The sequence below is a fragment of the Leptosomus discolor genome, chromosome Z, assembly GCF_034619465.1.
Source record: "Leptosomus discolor isolate bLepDis1 chromosome Z, bLepDis1.hap2, whole genome shotgun sequence".
NCBI classification, from domain to species: domain Eukaryota; kingdom Metazoa; phylum Chordata; class Aves; order Leptosomiformes; family Leptosomidae; genus Leptosomus; species Leptosomus discolor.
In genome coordinates this window covers 6,831,921-6,851,867 of record NC_141419.1, presented here as the reverse complement: position 1 = coordinate 6,851,867, position 19,947 = coordinate 6,831,921, and the positions used below count along the sequence as shown (strand labels likewise).

Here is a 19,947-nt window from a genome sequence, read left to right as displayed (position 1 = left end):
GAGTTGCATTGTGATGTTTGCAGTGGGTTTCATGGCCATTTGCTTTTCTCACTTCCCCCATTCTCAGACTATGGGAACCATGACAGTAGATGAGTCCATGTGCTCCTGATCCCCCACAAAGCCATGGCTAGTACCAGACACTCCAGAATACGTACTTTTTGTCTGGGCTCTGCTGATGTTTGACTTGGAAGAAAGAACATTACTGCAGCAGTATGTTCTACAAAGCAAACATAATGACGAAAATGTGCCAAACATCCATAACCCCAGCTGCGAACAAGGTCCCTGACACTCATCCCAGCTCGCTGTTCTCCCTCCAGCTGTCAGCGGTAGGAAGTGGGTTGCAAACACCCTTAGAGGTTCTAAGTTCTGGGCAGGGAAAGGTGACAGACGTCTTACAGCCCAGATCAAATTTCTGGTTTTACACAACTTCCTGCGCTTCTGGAGAAGCCTACTGAGCATCAGCTTGAGCTCTGACCTGCCACCCTTTCCCCTCCTTGGCAGCATTGGGGCCCTACGTACCTCAGGCTTCACAGTGTTGTGGTGGCAGCACTTTACATGGAGCAGATGTAGAGAAACAAGTCGAGGTCTGTGACCCCTCTCTGCTCAGACTCACCTGTACTCACTGGCTCTGATCGCAAGGGGAAGGCTATTGCACTCCCACTCACAAACACCCCAGGAGCGGGTCTTCGGCCTCTGCAGGTGAGGCAGCACCAGGCAGCCCTGTTGGCTCACACTGGCTCTGGAGGCAGGGCCAGGCTGCCCTCACAGCTGAGGGCCCATCTGGGGCACGGCCCAGCATACTCAGGGAACCGGGTCGGGCCCATGGATCCCTGAGGCACCCACACAGCGGCTAGGGCAGCGCCGGGAGGGCCGCGCACACCCACCGCAGACAGGCCAAGCGCCCCAGGCCGCCCTCAACCGGCCCCGCAAGGCCGCCAGGCGCTACCCGCCGCGGCGGAGAAGCCGCCTCACCCTGACCGCGGAGGGCGCCTTATAAGGAGCGCGGGTGGCTTCGAAGCGCGAGCAGCGATTGGGCCAGGCGGAGGGAGCGGGGCTATGTGGAAAAAAAAATCTCCCAATAAAGAGGAAAGGGGCGGGGCTTCCGGGGCAGCCTTGGGCAGCCGTTGGCTATCTGCGGGGTTGGGCGGGACTAGGGCAGCGCGCGAAGTCTTGAAGCAGTTTCCCTGCGCGGTTGTGCGGCGGGAGCGCTGGAGCGGTGTCGGGTCCAGGCCATGGCGGAGGCTCCCGCTGAGGTGAGTCCTGCCGCTCCGCACAACCGGCTGGCCGGCGGCGGTGGCAGCTCACAGCCTGCCTCCGGGCTCCCCTGGCTGTGGTGCGGTGGAGGGCCGGGAGGGGTAGCGAGGGCGGAAAGGGAGGTGCTGGCTGTTGTAGCGGCACCTCCTCGGCCGCCCTTGAGCCCGGGCGGCACCGCGCCGTCACGGGGCTCGCTCCTCTCTTCGCGGACTACGCTTCCCAGCACAACCAGCGGCTCACCCTTCCGCCTTGCCGCCCGCGGGGCCTGCTGGGTAAGCCGTGCTCGGCTTATCCCCGCGGGCGCGGTGTATGCTGGGGGGTGTGGGGAACGGGCTGGGGGTGCGGTGCATGCCGGGACGGCGGGGACCGGCCGGGGCGGGCGCGGTGGATGCTGGGAGAGGGGCTCTGGCCGCCGCCGTGCACCGGGGCCGCCCGGCGTGTGTGTGTGTTTGTGTCTCCGTGCCCGTCTTCCCCCCCCCCGGCCCGGGTCTCCGTGTCCCGCTCCCCCCGGCCCATCGCCCGTCCGCCGCGGGCCGCTTCTGCAGCGCCAGGCAGGGCTGTGAGCGCCGCCGCGCTGGGGGGTGTCAGCCGGGGGCGGGGGGGCGGGAGGTGCTCTCCTGCTGCAGGGTGTCCGCACACCGGGCGTGGGCCCCTTCCTGTGGAGGAGCCCGGCTAAAGAATGCTCAGGGCTGTCTCCTGGTCCCTATTTAATTGATTGAGCTGAAACGTGGAACGGGGAGAATGGAGTTTTGCGTTTCTCGTTATCCTTTTCGTTGCGATGGTTTTGAATAACAATCAGCGGAGATCAGCCAGCATGTTGAGTCTCTTTTTTTTTTTTTTTTTTTTTTCCCTGTGCACAATCTCACCTGTAAATAGTTGACATAGCGTAATCTCCCTTCACGTAAACACCGATTAATTCTCAAAATACAACAATAATGTGTGTGTATATAATTGTGTGTGAGGGGTTAGCCAAGGTTTTGGAATGAAGTTAGACACCAAGAGTCATCACTGCATAACAATTACAGTAAGGAAAATTTTATCTTCTTTGTAGTTTCCGTTAGAAGATTTGAATTCAGACTTGCAGAAAAGCCTTGACAGTGACTCTGACAGCGGACAGGGCAGCTGTGAAATGGGCTCTCCAGGTCACTGCGGCAAGGGGATAGCGTCTCTTGATGACAGAGGTCTGTACTGTTCCCATGAATTTGGCCTGGTGGTTGTTGCCTTCAAGGGTGCATTTTTTGTTTTATTAACACCTTTTTAGGTAGTTGTCATTGCTTAACCTGTAGGAATCCAAACTGCCTTTTTTGTTGCTCAGGACGTGGGCAGACATCTGTAAATCTCTGAAAAGCGTTTTTTGAGGTACAGAAAAGGAAATAGTAAATGGCATGCGACTGTCTTAATTGCTTATTTCCTTTCTTTATATGACTTGCTTAATTTATGTACTTCGTTACTTGCCTACTGTGGGTTTTATTACTAATAAAAGTCACTAATCTATCAGTGAAGGATTTTCAGCTTTGCCTTTTTTTTTTCAAAGATTAAAAACCTATAGCATCAATTTGGTTCAGTTATGTGCTGCGCTACAGGGAGAAGTGGATTTTGCAAACTTGAGTGTTGACATCTGTGAAATTTAACAGATACGTAACTTTGTCTAACTGATTGCTTGTTAATTAACTGATGGGATTTTCCTCTCTGGAGCATGCATCATTTCTTTTAATATATTTTGTCAGATTCGGAGGAGGAGATTTTTGTACGTAAAAAAGCAAAAAGCAAGAAGGTGCTTCAGGACAGTGAGAGTGAAGATGGAGAGGATGGTGGCTCCTTTGTGCAGAATGATACTGCGGGCGGAGACAAGGGAAATGGAGAGGAAAAAGGGAACATTACTGCCCAGAGGAACAAGAAATCTTGCCGGATTCGCCAAGGTCTGCTAGTTAGCGATGACAGTGACGCTGGTGACCAATTGCAGATTGAAAACCTTGAAGCAAGCAGAAAGTCTGGTTTGCCTGAGAATGAGTTGGAAGAGGAGAGACCCCTAAAATCTGGGAAAAAGTACAGAAAACATAAACAACATCAATGTGATTTTGAAGAAGAGACAGCAAAAAAACCTGTAGGAAAGCCAAGAAAAAGAAAGGAGAAGGAGGGAAGAATTGAGTCCTTTAAACAGCTGAAAAAAGAAAAGAAGCCTAGAGCAGAGGTATGTATTTTAGCAGGCAATCTCATGTTTTCTCAGCTAAGTTAAATTTATTGCTGCACTCAGTTATTGCGGGTCAGTGCTTCAGCATTGCTGGCGTCCACGTTCCTACCGCAGTGTGTATCCCCAGGAGCCACGGAACCCCAGCTAAGCCTGCTGGTTCCACCTGCAAAGAAAGTGCAAACCCTAACGCCTGATGATGGGACGTCGGTGCGTGTTAAGCCGGGCAGAAATTCTCTGGGTTCGTTGGGGGTTTGTTACGTGCACCGGCGGCTTTGATTGGTGTTTCAGCTCTTCTCTGCATTGCTGTGCTAATTTCTGGAGGAAGCTTTGGGCTGCTTTCAAATTGGAATTCTGGTCTAAATAAATGGCTGCCTGGGAGGTTGCGTATTGTTGCTGTTTATAAAATGCATATTTCAAGTGTTAATTGATTCTCTCTGAGCCATTTTGCTTGTCAGTAGTTACTGAAATTCCCCACTTGCGTAGCCGTACGGAATGCTGCTCTGGGAATGACTGTATCCACGTCGCAGTGCTGTAAAGTGCTTAGGACTGGCTTACAGGACACACAAGCTGCTGCATTAAAGCTGACATGTGCTTTTCTAACTTCCTTCATCAAGGCCTTTTGACAGCAATCTTAAGTTAACGTGAAAGAACTGAAGGGGACCTTCTGAAATTAATTAAACGAATGCTTTGTTCTTATGGCAAGCAGGTGGATGGTGGTGAGAGGTATTCTTTTAACGACAGTGGGTGTCTTCTTGATGACAAAGAACTCTTTGATAATGGCTTAGAAGAGGAAAATGATTGCATCCCAGAGGATGAAGAGTCAATAGAATCAATACGAGCAGCAGTGAAAAACAAAGTAAAAAAATACCAGGTAACATTTGATAGCGAGATGAGATTGTTGGTTATTATTGGAAGTATTGTACCCAAGCGTGTATCAAGCTCTTTTTGACAATGGTGCACTTTTGCTGCTGTCACAGAGGAGAGAACAGCCCTCTGCTTTTTGTTCTTAAAGATGGAGGGATTGTCCTGAGTAATGCTATAGGAGCTTTGGAAATCTACCCTAAGTGTTATGCGGGATTTGGGTTGGTTTGTGAGCACACTGGCTGGGTTTGCTGACTGGTGATGATTCTGTACAATGATTTTTTACTTTTGATCTGTTTGCCCCTGGTAGTGCCTGTGTATCTGGGCAAATAAATGAATCTCTTTTTATGCACTATAGAACAAAGAACGGTTTTCTGAGGGTGAAGGCTACAAACATGTAATGGACGATGAGAACGAGGAACCTGTATTAAAAGAACCAAAAAGGAAGGTGAAGTATTCTTCTTTTTAAAGCTCTCCATTGTTTGTGGTAGTGACTCAAATGGGTTTTGTATGCACACTGCCCAATGTTTTTGTTGACTTGCTATTTTTAATCTTTTTTTTTTAAAGCTGTCTGCTTTATTCTGACTCCTTTGTGTTTGAAAGGGAAAAACAAGCTATTTAGAAGTATAGATGGAGGCCCATATTTTGTTTTCTGATGTCAGAAGCCTTTCTTTTCTTTCCTTAAGGAGCGAAAAGCAGCAAGGTTAAGTAAGGAAGCCATTAAACAGCTACACAGTGAGACTCAACGACTTATTAGAGGTAAAACTTAAATTATTTTATGTAGAGGGGTATAAACTATTAAAATTCAGGGAAGACTTTGAAAGAATTTACCCAAAATGTTAGAGCCTTCTTTCCCCTAGTGTAAGTTATTTAGGGTTGAAGGGTGGAGGACCATTTTTATTCAATGTTAACATCGGGGTTCATTTCGTAATGAATCCGTGGACATGTTGCAAATCAAGACTGTTGCTGTTGGAACTCTTCCCTAGACAGCAGTGTTTGCTGTATACAAGTTTAAACTGTGCTGTTTGTGCCTGGTCAGATGTCTTTGCTGCAAAATACTTGTGTTGAGCTTCTTTGAATTTCAGAGATATCAAATAAATGCCCCGGATGACACTTTAAATTTTCTTTCACCTCCTTTCTCTGGTAGAATCGTCTGTATCTCTCCCATATCATGTGCCTGAGACCAAAAGCATTCATGACTTCTTCAAGCGTAGACCTCGACCAATATGTCAAGGAAATGCCATGGCATTGCTGAAGTAAGGGCTTAAACCTCCCTCATATTTTTTTTCCGTAGATTTTGAGGCTATCCCAGCTTTACTTTTGAGGAAACCAAACTTTTGCATGCTAGAGGCGTTGTATGATTTACACTTGCTCTGCATACAGTCACAGTTTTTTTCTGGTGTAATTCTATCTATTGCATTGCCTGGAAAGCTTTATTAAGAAATCTTTGGCTCCTGTAGCTCCGTGAACACCTGGAAATCGGGAGAATGTCGCTGTTAACATAAGGTGATGCTGCACTCTTGACACAGTCGTACTGTTGAAGTAATTTGGGTCTATTAGTAACTCCAGGTGAAGTCATGTGCTTGTGCAAAGTTACTTTAATGTGATTCAGACTGGACCCCAGTTACTTGGAGTATTTCTTCTTTTGACTAATGTTTAGTAAAATACTTAAGCTACTGTAGTCACAAAAGCTCTCTGGAATTTTACACTGTGATAATGTAACTAACTAGTACAAACTCTTGATGCTGCTCTAGACTTACTCATCTCCTCAAAATGGAATTTTCCAGACTTTTGTCCCTCACCTCTTCCTACACATTAGTGAGTTACTCTGTCCGAGTTTGTTCTCAGCCTCTTCTCTCTCCCCTTCCACAGTAGCCATGGGCGACACATTTCTTTCTGCCTTTGTTAGGTCCACTAAGTACCAGCTATCCCTCAATGAAGAATCCGCAGACACTAAGGACGTAAGCAGGGATTGCAAAGATGGGCGAATAGGTGATCAATCAGCAGCTAACGAACCAGAAACGAGCCTTGGCAGAGATGATGATACTACCGTGAACAAGCCTCTTGCTGATGTAGTGAATAACTTGACAGAAGACTGTGCTGAAAAGCCCAGGCAGGACAGTGAAGATCCTCACCCAGTTAGAGCTGCGACAACTGATAATAATACGGAGGAACAGCAGCACTCTAACTTCCTAAGCACTGATCGTAGTGAAGAAAAGGAGAATGAAATCCCTCTAGCAGCTGGAGATGTCCTTGAGCAAAGAGGTGAAACAGCAACAGACCTACAGTCTGAAAAAAATGATCAACAAGTGGGGCCTGGGCTGGTGGCACAACCTGAAAAAGTGAGGAAGTCCAAGTTGGATAAACTTCGTGAGTTGGGAATAGACCTGTCCATCAAGCCAAGGATCTGCTCTGGCAATGAATCCTTTATAAACCTCGATGATTCTGATCCAAATAAAGGTATCACTTTTATTGCTGTCATCCTGTTAAATCTGTCCAGGTAAACAGAGTTAATCTGCCTTTAACTGGAAAATCTCTGAGAAACATTCAGGTGGTGGAGCGGTCAGGCACGTTCGCTTACTAGTACGGGGTCTTTGCTTAATGTTGGTGTCTCTTTCAGCTGGTTGTTAAAAGGGAAGTTCTGAGTCCTTCGTCTTTGAAGGCTGGAAGGAGTGCTCAGTGATAACAATTTAAAGATGAATGATTTATTTCCATTTTACTATAGTGATGATGTTGGCCCATAAAGCACATGGGAGCACATTTTCAAATGAATTCAAAACGAGGCATGCAGTCATTATCTGGAAATGAAACTGGCCTGTGTTCCAGAGTGTTTACCACTGGTTTTGTTAAAAGGCAAGGCTGGAGAGCAAGCAAAAACTTAATTTTGTAGCAAGAATGTTTTGAATGTCTTTTAGGTGCTGGAATTTGAACATCTATTCATCAGTATTATTAAATAGTTGACTTTGTTTCAGGGGAAGACTGCAAATGCTTAGGTAATTGTAGAATTCCATTAAATCTGTTATGTATGAGAAGATAGTAAGCGGATGTCTGGATTGGATGCTCTTTCCACATGTGGAGGAAACTGTCCTCTGCCAAGAAACAGTGTTTTTGTCAGCCATCACCGTGGCTTTAGACGTGTTAACAGGCCTTTGGAATTGCCTAGTGGTGAAAGGCTAGACTGGAAGTGAATTGAGGTCTTGTGGATAAATCATGGTCAATGGTAAGGTGACTTAATGTTGGCTAATATCAGTTAAGTACAAGTTTCAGCAGAAGTAGTCTGTAATGGTTTATTGTTTTACTAGTCAAGTAAAACAGTTTTGCAAGTATTTTAATATTAAAGAGTTAGAGTTTTCAACTAACTTCCTTTGAAAAAAATTTCTCAAGACCTGCTCGATACAACTTTAACACTCAATGCTTTTAAATGCTGTCAAATTAATTTAATTTGCATTTTGAAATTTAATTAATATGTATTTAAAGAATTAGAAGCCTTGAAAGCCCGTTTCTTGAAGCACACTCTTCGAACGTCAGACTCCAAAGTTGAACGGGTCATAAACCTGAACATTATTCGTAAGGAGACTACATCTGAAGGAAAAGAGGAACTGAAAGCGGACGTGGTACCAGCAGTGTTAGCTGCAGAGAGCCTGGATGAAACAGTCCGCACAAAGCCAGGTTGGTCTGGGAGAGGAAGTGATGATGACTGAATTGGGAAACTTTGTCTTTTTTTTTTTTCTCTCTCATTCCCTCTTTCCCAGTGCTGCCCTGTGAAATACAGATGAAGGGATCTTCAGCTCTGAAATTACTGTGTATATTCTCTCTAATGGACAGCCCTCTTTTAGAAAAGAGTCTTGACAGACCTCTTAAATACCACTGGCCAGTGTAGAACAGCCCGAGTCATATCTTTGCGACCGGTTCTCTGGATTTCTCCCCATCCGTACCAAAACTTTACATAAACGTACGTCTGCACTGTTGTTTTCCATCAGCCCTCTGTGACTCTTGGACTTCTTGTGAACTCTTGCCATTTATTAGATCTCTCATGCTTCCTTATTTCTGTACTGCAGTTTCTAACAGAATTGTATGTATTTGCAAACAGAAGAATGTGGAAGATGACTCTCCCCTAGTATCCATTAAAAGAAATAGATTATCTGGCTGGTTCTGTGGGCACGCGTTATTTTTAGCCGCTCTTAAGTATTTCATGTGCTGTAGCACATCTGCCCATGGCAGTTGGATGCTCTTGTTCCCAAAAGACACAGTGGAGTGACAGACCCTGTTCTCCTTCAGAGTGCTGCAACAGTGGCGTTTATGGATAATGAATCTTGATAATTCATGAGATTGTGTGATCTCTCTAAATGGAGCTCATTGAAACTAACTGCTCTGGCTCTTAGAACTGACAGATCAATTCATAAAAACATTTAAAACCAAGTGATTTTGTAATTCCCTTTTTCTGTGTGTAGTTACATTAGGTTGGATGCTTGAAGGCAGCGAAGTTGAGGATTCACTGTAGCACGCTAAGGTATTCCTTTGTTCACTTCTGTCCAGGTGAAAAGCTGCAAGTGCTGAAGGCTAAACTCCAGGAGGCCATGAAACTCCGCAGGACTGAGGAACGCCAGAAGAGGCAAGCGTTGTTTAAACTGGATAATGAGGACATGGAGGAGGAGGAGGAGGAAGAAGAGGAGGAGGAAGAGATGACAGATGAGTCTGAGGAAGAGGAAGAAGACAATCTTGAGGTCTGTATGCAACATTTTTAATAACCTAGTCAGCTTCGGAGTTCCTCTGTCTCTCCCCGGTGAAATGAGACGTTTACACTGTTAATATTAGGGAAATTGCCAAGAAGTCTTCTTAGAAGCTGAAAAATTGCTATAGTTGGCGTGTTCAGGGTTTGGATTGTCTAAATCTGGATTTATTTGTCTGAACGGTATTAAAACCAAATATAAGTGTATAAAAGATTCTGGTGCCACTTTCTCTTTTTATATATCCTTGGCTCGTTGCTAGCAGGGACAGACTGAAGTCACCTGCCCAATCTGGGGTAGTTTGCCGTGGCCTTTCCCTTTTAAAAAGGATGGGAATAGCTTGGCCGTTTCAAGCACCTCTCTGTCGGTTGTCTGAGTGCAGTGGGTGCATGCAAGAAAGGTGAACGTTGCTCGGCTTCGTCTGCCGTATGTTAGAATGTTTTCTTGAAAAGTATGTGAGGAAGTTGACAGATCGAATAAATGATCACTGTCTCTCTGCTGTGTTTGGGGGTGGTCTTTAGAATGCTGAATTTCTGCTTTGCGAAGCAGAGGAAGATAATGAAGATATAGAAGAAAAACATGTTGAAGATGGTGATAAAGAAACTGACAAAGAATCAATTGATGGAGAAAAGCTGGAGAAATCTGTGCACTGTGATTCTGTTTCCAAACCACCTTCAACAGAGTCTACACTGATGCTTTTCAAGGATAGCTCCTCAAAAATGGGGTAAATAAACCAAGCTTATAAAATGGTGCCTGAGCAATTTTAAATTTGATCAATACATGTAGATGTTTTGAGTTAAAGTACATTTATAAGTATTTTTTTCTATCTTGTTCCAGGAGTTATATGTGCATTCATGTATATTTTCTTTAAAAAGCTTAATAGTTGTTTAGTGGGATAATCTGTTTCTTAATCAAAATGTACTAGATGTATTTTTGTGTGTTACCTTGTTTTTTTGCAGTCAGGTTTGACAGACAATAGCAAATCATCCTGTATATTTTGGCTTGTACATTTTATTTAATGAATTGCAGATATTCTCTTCCCGATGAGAAACTTGAAATGGAAGAAGCTGCAGACAAAGGACCCACCAAGTTAGGTAAAGTAGAACTATTATCGTAGCTAGCGGTTTTGTTTTTTTTTTCACCTGGCACACGTAGAAGTTTGTATTTGAGATTGGTACTCAATATTTTTTTTAGTTTCATCACCTGTAGAGTTGTACGGTATGATTATAAGAGTTTAGAGTCCTGAAAAAGCAGGAGGGCTTGAAAAAATGAGAGGAGAATAGAGTTTGAAATGATACTGGAAAAAAGTATAGAAACAGTCAGAAATCAGTAAGATGGAATTCCATTAAGAACTGTGATACGCATCCTCTGTGCAAAAGGAAATCCAACATAAGCACAAAATAATGAATTTTTAGCAAGGTGTCAGTGTTGCAAAATAGCATCTCGAGGTTTTACTGAATCATGAAAAAAGCAGTAAAGCACCGTATTTAATTTTTCTTTTTTTTTTTTTTTTTCCAGAAGATGATGATTCGTTTTCTCTGCCAACCCTCGCAAAGGAGAATAGCCACAACAGCAGCTTTGAGTTGATTGGCTCCATGATCCCATCGTATCAGCCCTGTAACAAACAGCTGTCACGTGGAGGAAACTTCCTATCTGCAGCAGGAGGTTTCAGGTCACCTTCCCCAGGTTTTTTCAAAACAAGCTTTATCAGCTCTGCCTCTAAGGTGAGGGTCTCTGTCCTATTCCTATCCTGTATTAACACTGAGGGTAGTGAATAAATGTGTTTTATCCTGACTGTCAGGTCTATCAAAAAAAAGTAATACAAGGAGGAGGCATCTGACTAAATGCTTTTATGTGAGTAAGATTTCAGAAAAGCAAACTGTCCCTGGCGTTTAAAATGTGTCCACATTGGAGTGGATAAAAATGACGTTATAAAAGCTTATATTCTAAAACATCAAGAAAAGATGCTGTGATCTTTTTTCATAGATATCTAAAATATGTACATGGTAAGTATTTTTTTTTTTAAGCATACTTACATGGGCTACACATCTGCGAACTCTTACGATTTATCAGAGCAGTGTGGACATACTTGACTCCTGCATGGTGTTAATCCTTTAAAACAGCTCAAATGTTTTATCCCGTTCTTGCTTTTGAGTTCTAGGTCTTGCAAGACTACTAACTTGTATATTTTTATATTCCTTTGACTAGAGCTCAGGAAAGACATCTGAGCCCTCTCTTCCCATAGAAGATTCCCAGGACCTGTATAATGCCTCTCCTGAGCCCAAGAATTTATTTCCAGGGGCTGGGGAGTCACAGTTTCAATTTTCTCTGGAAGATGACACTCAGAGCCAGCTGCTTGATGCGGATGGGTAAGTAGCAGGTGTAAAGGATGGCATTTTGTGCCCTTGAACAGAAATAGGACACACGGACTAGCAGGATTTTTTTCTAACTACAGACTTTCTTTCAGGTTCTTGAATGTTGGACAACACAGGAATAAATACCAGTCCTCAAAGCATCAGCTGACTCTGGCTAGCATGGATGAGAATGCAATGGATGCCAATATGGATGAATTACTGGACTTGTGTTCTGGACAGTTTAGCGGTCAAGCTGAACACGTGCCAAATACCAGCAGCAGCAAAAAGCAGAACATGGAAGAACTGCTCAATCTTTGTTCAGGAAAATTCGTGTCTCAGAGTATGTCCTGAATTCTCTTTTCAGCTTTGCTGGTTACTTGATTTATAAGCTTTATGCTGAGGTACCCTTTCATTCTGGGCGCTAATGCAGAATGTGGAACTTAAGAGATTTCTGAGCGCTCTAACAATTGTCGCCTTTGGGGGTGTGTGCTAACTGTCATTTCTGGGATTCTCTCTGACATTTTAAGAGTAGAAATACATCTGTCTAATAAATTGCCGTCTTACAATTTTTTGTAGCAGGTTCTCCAACGTGGGCATCTTTGGTATCTTCCAAGGCAGAAAAAGACAGTGACATAGAAGACCCAATGGCAGAGGCTCTAGCGCTTTGTTCAGGCTCCTTTCCCACAGACAGGTTAGCATTGTTCTTCCTAAAATTTACAAAAGTTTATAGTGGTGGTTGTCTCATTTCACTCTTAATGTGTCTTCTTGTTCGACATCAGTTCAAAATGCTGTAAGCAACAGTGTGGTCTGTTTTGGAGGTAAAGGGGAGGAAGATTGCAAATTGCTCAGCAATTGCTCTCCAAATCGGCAGCGTATACTGTTTCCCACAGCTACTGTGAAGGGAAATTCTTCTTTGTCTTTCACCGATAGTGAAAGAAGTGTTGAAGAACTTTCATCAAACTGAGAAAAGACTGTTAGAATGTAGGACTTTGGGGTTCTGTTCTGGGCGGTTGCCAGACTACAGGAACCATAACTGAATGGGAGTTGGATACCTGCATTTTCTCCATTGGTTGAACTGGAAGGTGTATGGCTGCCTGACAAAAGGATAATGAGGCTTAACACATGGGAATCTTAGGGGGATCCAAGAGGAACTTTGGAGGGAAGCAAACTCAGAAGTTAGTACTTGTCCCATGGTTTCTGCAAGTGAAGACGTGAGGTCTTGGAACGTCAGTGCTAATGGGTGCTTGGGGCATTTCAAGCTGAATGCTGTTGGGAGACTGTAGCTCTTTGAGCACTCACAGGTAACTAACTACCTGAGACCAGCTGATGTGGTGCTTGAAATTTTGGCTTGAGTTATTGTGAAACCATCACTGAAGCTGAAATGAAAACATGTATTTCATTTACTTTTCCCCTAGGGAAGAGGAAGATGAGGAGGAGCAAGAAGAACTTGGTGATTTTCAGCTTTTGACAGATGACAATGCCTTTGATAGTGAAGAGGTATGAACAGGTGGAGCAAGGCAACTGCTTACAGCGTTCTGACCAAGAGAATTAGTTTTTTAATACAACCATCAATTCAAAGTAGCATGACTTCCATAGTAAGCTACTGAAACGTTTTTAAGGGCAAAGTTTGGATCATTTAAAATGTCTCCTTAGTATTATGATACACTGGATAGAGCATTTTAGCATGGCAAATCTTCTGAAAAGTCTCTGGTGTTTTAGTCTGTGTTTAATGACTGAAGAACAGGAGAAGCTGTCGTTACAAAGCAATCCACTTTCAGAAATTCCTTAATTTCTGAAAACTCTCTTTGTCAGGATGAAAAAAGCGGAGATAGTGATGCTGATGATGCAGAAACAAGTGATGAAGAAGAACAACTGCTGAGACATAGACAGGGCTTGAAGAAAAAACTGTAAGTACATCTTTTTGTGTATCTTAATTGCCAGAGAGAATGGAATATTAGTAGCACTAGAAGTTTAGTCTATAATTAATCCCTCCCCAGCATTAGTGGCTAATGTTTATACGTTGTTGTCTCTGGCTGGCTTTTTGCTTTGGTGCTTTCACGTTGCACGAGTTTAACTGTGGTGCTGGTGGGTTATAGAGGATTTCCGTTACCATTTTCAGTATAGATGGAAATGAAAAGGCCACAACGAAAGCAGTGCAGCGAGTGCAGGAGTGTTGCTGCCACTCCTCATGTCTTAAGGTCTTTATTTGCTCTAGTGAGTAGAACATGTAGTTGGCAGTTATCGTTGCCATTGCATTTGGCAGGCAACTGGCAAGGAGTCTGGTGGATAATAATTTGGGATGTTGTATGTTGGCAGGCTGTGTGTGGAAACGTGCAAGAACTCCAGTCTTCAAAAAACATAAAGATGAATCATAATTTCTCATTTAGGATATGTGTTAATTTTGTGTCAAGAGATAAATCTTGCTTCAGAAGATTTACGTGGTGATTATTGGTCTACCAAACTGAACACTTTTAACATTCTTTTACAGAAAACTGCAGGATTTCATGGAAGATGAGGCAGAGCTGTCAGGGAGTGATGTGGGAAGTGAGGATGAATATGATGGTGAAGACCTGAACGAATATGAAGAGGAGGTTATTGATGAGGAACTCCCCAATGAACTGGAATTAGAAAGTCAAATACAGAAATTGCACATGTCAGTGACAGTACTTGTATATGGTTTTGTGTGTGAAATCATGGCTCTTGGCTATAACCTGGCCTAACCTCCTCCCTTTCTCCTGTGGTGACAGGAAGGCAATGCTTGACGATGACAAGCGTCAGTTACGCTTGTACCAGGAGAGGTACCTCATTGATGGTGACCTGCACAGCGATGGCCCTGGCAGGATGAGGAGATTCAGATGGAAAAACATAGGTGCCTTTCTGATCCTGGTTAATAGGTGGGGGTGAAAGATTGGAAAGAGAGTGTGTGTGTGTGAAATACCACTCAGTAGTCCTTCAGAATTAAATAAAGTCTTTCAGAAATAAATTGGGTTGGAGGGGTTCTGGTTTGGGGTTTTTTTTGGTTTGGTTTGGGGTTGGTTTTTTTGGGGTTTTTTTTTTTTTGCTAGTCTACGTATTTTGTACCTCTTAAAATTGATAGCTAATTTTTTTTTCTTTGTCTAGATTATGCTTCACAGATCGACTTGTTTCAGAGAGATTCAGATAACGATGATGAAAATGAACAGTTTGATGAGACGGAGGCGAAATGGAGGAAAGAGCGATTTGAACGAGAGCAGTGGCTTCGTGAGCAGGTATTAGTTAGCTTCAGGAAAAGCATCTTGCTCAATCTTTCTCTATACATTGCTAGATGTGAAATTGTTAGTTCCTCAAGTTAAACTCTGGAAAAAAATACCGTTCGTAAATGTATCTTTGTTTTCCATCACAAATTCTGCTCTTTCTCTTCTGCAAGTATGGTACAGAGAGAGAAGCTAGTTCAGAAAGGAGAGGCAAAACAACCGTGTTCTGAAACAAGTCAGCTTCGAAGTTGGAATAAGACTCTTATGCTGGGAGCATAACTTCAAGTTTTTGAAGTTTCAGTATTAGGCCAGATTTATCAGCTGAATGTGATGCTACAGATTTGCTGTTCATTGATAGGATGAGAATGATAAAGTATTTAAGAAATTGCAGTAAACTTTTACAGTAGAAAGTAAGTAAAAATGAATATATTAATTTACATGATGAAGAGACTTGGTCTACTTAATGCTGAATGAAATGTTCGTTCTTGATATGAACTTTTTCTCTCTGTTGCAGAAGGAAAAAAATAAAGAGCAGGAGGAGGAGGAAGAAATTGGTGAAGACAGCCAATTCATGAAACTAGCAAAAAAAGTAACTGCTAAGTCCCTACAGAAGAAAGGTAAGGTTACTCTTTGTTGAAGTGACAATCAAATAAGAGAAAGTTTAACTTCCAGTTGCCACTCACGGTCTCCAGTGAAGCAGGCCGTTGATCAGAAAACTCCCGTGTCTACTTTTTGTACACGAGTCCAACCTCATGTCTTCCAGAACTTGGAAAGCTAAAGGTGTAAAAGTGTTGAAAACATGCAGCTGCAAGGTCGATGATAATTGTTTGGGTTTACTTAATACAGTAGTACCTTACTTAAAAAATGTTGTAGAGTGGAAATAAGTTCCTCTACGTCTTTGTTCGGTTCTTCTTCTTCCTTTGCTTGCCTTTAAGTCACAGGGAAGTGGACCGTAAGGGACATTCAGCCTAGCAGTTTCTCCAAGTATCTGTGACTTAAGGAAGAACTATGCAATGCAGTGAGAATAAATTTGTTGTCCTTGGTTGTGGCAAAAACATGACTCCAAGTGCGCAAAGCTGTCTCAAAACCAAATTTTCCCTTCTGACTGATAGAACTAATTGCCGGAGTTGTCTGTCACTTGTATGGCTCATAGTATAATTTGATGCAGCTTTTTTTCCCCCTACAATATTTACTGTCTAAGTTCTAAGTTGTTTGGTTTGCTATAAAATTACATTCTTTCAAGTGAAGTTCAGAAACTGCCATTTTCCTCTTTGTCTCTGCTAGCAAGCCCAGCAGTAGTGGTCCAGGACACAACGCTGTTGCCCAGGAACCCGTTCGAAACGTTCCGACCTGCCGGTGACGTCCAGGTTGGTAACAGTTCTGAAAAATGGTGTGTCCAAACTGCGTGAGTGGAACCCAGCAGGCGGCCGACCCAGGGTTCTGGCCGTGTCTGGTTTGTACGGCAGTGAGGGGCGTTGGGCAGAGAGCGTAACCTGCTGAAAGAGCCGTCTTGTTCGTCTGGGTGGCTTAACGCAGCATTTCTTTGTCCTTCAGATAAAAAATGGGTCTCTCTTGAACAGACCCAAAGCTGTCCTTCAGAAGCTAGCAGCAATGTCAGATCTTAATCCAAACGCACCTCGAAATTCAAGGAATTTTGTCTTTCATACACTTTCCCCAGACAAGAGTGAAGAGGCAAAGGAGAAATCAAAACTTCAGGTAAAGGTTTGTGTGGAGTGTGCTGCCGATTGCATAGACTATTTAAGCGTACGGGCACTGCGCGCTGCCAGGTCGTTAGGAGCGTGGCTGTTTGAAACTTTCTCTGTGATTTCCTGGTGTGTGCTCTCACACCAAATAATTCTCTGGTAATTCAGAACTTAAACTTTTTGGAGATTTTGTATATTCTAATGTATCCTACTCCCCTGCAGGTGGAGAAAAGAAGGGCTGCTGCAGTAATAACGTCTCTGGCCAAACGGCCCAGGGTGGAGAGCACAGAGGAAACGAGTCAGAGCCGAAGCATATTCCAGTACTTGGAGAGCTGAACGTTTCTGTTTAGGGCCAGAGGTTCTATCTCATCTTTGCCAGCTGCGATTTGTTTTGCAAATCTGCCAGCAATCGTCAGGAAGGTAAACAGATTGTTGTGCGTTCTCGTGCTGCCACTTAATTCACAAGTTCCAGTAATTTCCAGGCAATGGTCTTGTTTATTCCCCTTTTGTTTTTTCTCAGTGCTCCGTGGCAAACGAGAGCACAAAACCCATGCTTGGTTGGGAATGAAATGCTAGCGTGGTCTTTCCCAAGCGTTAAGGAAACTTACACTACTCTATACTGTTCTCACAGAATCTCACATGTTTCGGTGGTATCAGCTCCATCCGAAAATGCTGTTCGTGTGAGAGGTATGATGCAGAAATGCTGCAGTTAGCTTAAAGCGCAGATGAAGGAGGTATTTCTGCAGTTTTGGGTAAGATGAAAGCGTTGTTAACGATGGCAGGACGTGCGTTGTTTACACTTGCAGTATGGAGGGAGCTGTGGCTTCCTCCAATGTCTTGTTTAATCTAACGTTAAGCATTTATTAGCTTCACATTTTAAGAAGCTCTAATTTATACCTGAAATGTAAACTTTTAAAAAAAGTCCCAGTCTTTTATCAGGCAGTATGCTAGGGATTTCTTTCCAAGTTTTTATTACTGTTTGTATTCTTGCACATGCATCTGAGGGGGGGGGGGGTGGGGGGTGTGTGTGGAGAGGGAAGAGGGAAGAATGAGTATCAGATGTGGGAGAGGAAAAGGAGGTGTCGGGGTGTTTTATTTGCTTTTTTGCGAGGGGAGGTTTTTGGTTGGTTTTGCCCCAGTGAAGACTCTCTTAAATCATCCGTTCCGTTGTTTTCATGCAAGCTGCACTTATCCAAGAGAAACTGTCCATTTCGGAACAGCTGGTAATGAAAGGCCTTCTCTGGAATGAGGAAACGAGATAATGAGCAACCCTCATCCGCAACTATTCTAAATAGGGCGAAAGAAACAGAAAATACAGCATTCCTGACCTTTCTGATTACATCTTGAATGTGTGACAGTAGAGACCAGATAGTGGTAAGACAGTGGCCTGCTCTGTAAAACTGAACATATTTCTAGGACTTGATGTCACATGCTGAGGTTGCTGAACTGTACATTTTGTAACATCACAAGCAGACACCACGTGTGCTACCTGTAAAATACTTTACTGTATATTATGTTTATAAAGAATTATGGTACTAATTGGAGTGCAATTTTACAATAAAACATGTTTTTAATTTTGGAGGCAGTTGGAATTAATTTACAGGATTTGTCTGTTGTGTGTATATGGGTTGTTTGGTTTTTTTCCAGAATGTTTGTCTATCTCTTGTTGGTTTTATTTTTTTTTCATTGCTTTTCTTTTGTGGCCACAACTCAGCCCTTCACTGGGAACAGCGGCAATAATATTGGAATACAACAAAATAACACCCCCCCAATGTTTATTGGAATGTAAATTCTCAAGTCTTCCACTTGGGTTTGCATAAAATTCTTGGCCCTAAGAATATGTTTCTTCTTACTGATTCAATAGGCTTGGTTTTGTTGGTTTCTGGACAAAACTTGCTTTATCAGGGGCTTGAAGCATGCCTGTTTCAGTTAGTTCTAGCAATTGTAGTATTTATATCAGTATCTATAATACCTGGATTTGGGATGGGAGAGTTAGGGAAGAGCATGAAGGAGGAAAGGTCATTTATCAGGTGCTTCTTGAAGAACAATGTAACTGAAAGAAGGTACCTGAACATCCAGTTAATCCTCTATCCTGGTGTTTGTACTGGTGTGTGAGTTGTACTGACTCAGCACAGAATTACTAGACAAAAACATTCAAAGCTGCAAAATTCGGCACCTCCTCTTAACTTTGCCAATACTTCCTGCCACTAGAGAGCAGCAAGAGAATGCCCTTCCTCTAGCAAACGGGGACGGAAGAATGGTTAAAGCTTAAACTGGGCTCTTACTCGAGGGGCAATTCTTACAGTTTTCAATGTCTATAGGCCTGTAAGGGCTACAGTTTTGCAGGAGAAGGCAGTAGCTTGAAGAGCACCTATAGAGGGTTCGCTTTGTCCTAGTGCTCTCAACTGACCTTCCCTCAGCATGTGCTAGCCACAACCCTGGCATTTGTTTTGCTTTTACTTTAGACTTTTCCCTTCCAAATACGTTTTCCTTGTGCCAGAGCCAAGAGTAGAAAAATATTGTTGGGCCTGAAGAGCTTATAAATTGAAATACATCGACTGGGACGACTTCTGGCTACTGCTGTTCAGAGCAGAGGTTTCCCCCGCAACAACCTTTCGGGAGGTCGGGGTTTGTGACCTGCTGCTCTAGGTCGTGCCCCAGAAATTCCCTGCAGGGGGTATGTCCCATGGCAGTGGTAGGTGGCCAGGGGCAAGTTCTGGAGGAGCTGACAGCGGTAGCAGGAGGGGTCGAACCACGTGCTGGGGTGCTGCTGCTGCTCGTTGTGCCAGACTCCCATCTTCCCACCAGACTGAGAGACGGGGGTTTGGGCCTGACCCTCGCCCCTTGCTGACCCGCTCCCATCCACCTCAGCCCCCTGGCCAGCTCTTCAAGGGCTGCCCCCCACCCCCACCCACTGTCTGGCACATTAACTCAGCTTTGGCTTCTCATTTTCAAGTATCGATTCAGCTCGCCCCCCCTGGCACTGAGGTGATGCCGCTGGGCTAGCGGGGAGAAAAATCCCCCTCTCTGTTGCTGCTTGAAGCGCCAAGAGTGGTCTGGGGCTGGGAAGGAGGGGGTGGCTGAGGGTTGGGCAGAGAGGGGTGATGGTTTCTGCCCAAGTTAGGCAGCTGTAATAGCTACACATCCCTGTGCCTCAGTTTCCCTTACCCGCATGAGGGACAGGAGAAACAAAGCCTTTCCGACCTGAGCTCCTGCTCCTAGACTGCACCGCGGGAGCCTCGGTGAGAGGAGTGCTGCTACGTATGCGGTATCACTCGCTGGGTTTGCGGAGAGAATGAGCTCTTGGGAACCTAAATGATAGTGAGGAAATTAAAAAAGAACTTAGCAGCGGAGGAAGGAGCGGCCCTCGGTCCGTGTTAAAGGTTAACATTGCAGACACGTTTATAATCATAGCTTTCACCACCGCACAGCTCCTCAGGGGCTCAAGGCAGTCACTGAATTATGTTTTCTTTTCCTTTTTTTTTTTTTTCCTTTTTTGCCAAGAGACTGAAAGGGGGAGAGAAAAAAAACTATTTGTTTGTCTTGTCTAATTTAATTTATGTTATTTATCAAATAGACAGGTTATTTGGGAAACCAGATGGACCCAGGCTAAAATCATCTGTA

The 19,947-nt window shown here is 43.8% G+C and overlaps 1 protein-coding gene across 1 annotated transcript; it reads left to right on the top strand.

The window, feature by feature from the left end:
* The first annotated feature begins 1,232 nt into the window (after positions 1 to 1,232).
* Positions 1,233 to 16,682, top strand: CLSPN (claspin). The gene is made up of 25 exons (XM_086480017.1): positions 1,233 to 1,526; positions 2,306 to 2,435; positions 2,982 to 3,445; positions 4,149 to 4,316; positions 4,665 to 4,754; positions 4,993 to 5,065; positions 5,454 to 5,562; positions 6,216 to 6,766; positions 7,784 to 7,975; positions 8,843 to 9,030; positions 9,555 to 9,757; positions 10,063 to 10,127; positions 10,552 to 10,757; positions 11,242 to 11,402; positions 11,501 to 11,727; positions 11,964 to 12,078; positions 12,803 to 12,884; positions 13,200 to 13,294; positions 13,876 to 14,040; positions 14,135 to 14,256; positions 14,508 to 14,635; positions 15,135 to 15,237; positions 15,905 to 15,987; positions 16,175 to 16,342; positions 16,552 to 16,682. The coding sequence occupies exons 1-25, from the start codon at positions 1,233 to 1,235 to the stop codon at positions 16,657 to 16,659; spliced, it is 4,290 nt and encodes a 1,429-aa protein (XP_086336143.1). The 3' UTR covers positions 16,660 to 16,682.
* Positions 16,683 to 19,947: the final 3,265 nt, after the last annotated feature.

Coding starts and splice junctions, on each gene's coding strand:
- CLSPN (XM_086480017.1), top strand. CDS start 1,233: ATGGCGGAGGCTCCCGCTGAGGTGAGTCCTGCCGCTCCGCACAACCGG. Junction 12,885..13,199: donor ATGCCTTTGATAGTGAAGAG/GTATGAACAGGT, acceptor TCTCTTTGTCAG/GATGAAAAAAGCGGAGATAG. Junction 13,295..13,875: donor CAGGGCTTGAAGAAAAAACT/GTAAGTACATCT, acceptor ATTCTTTTACAG/AAAACTGCAGGATTTCATGG.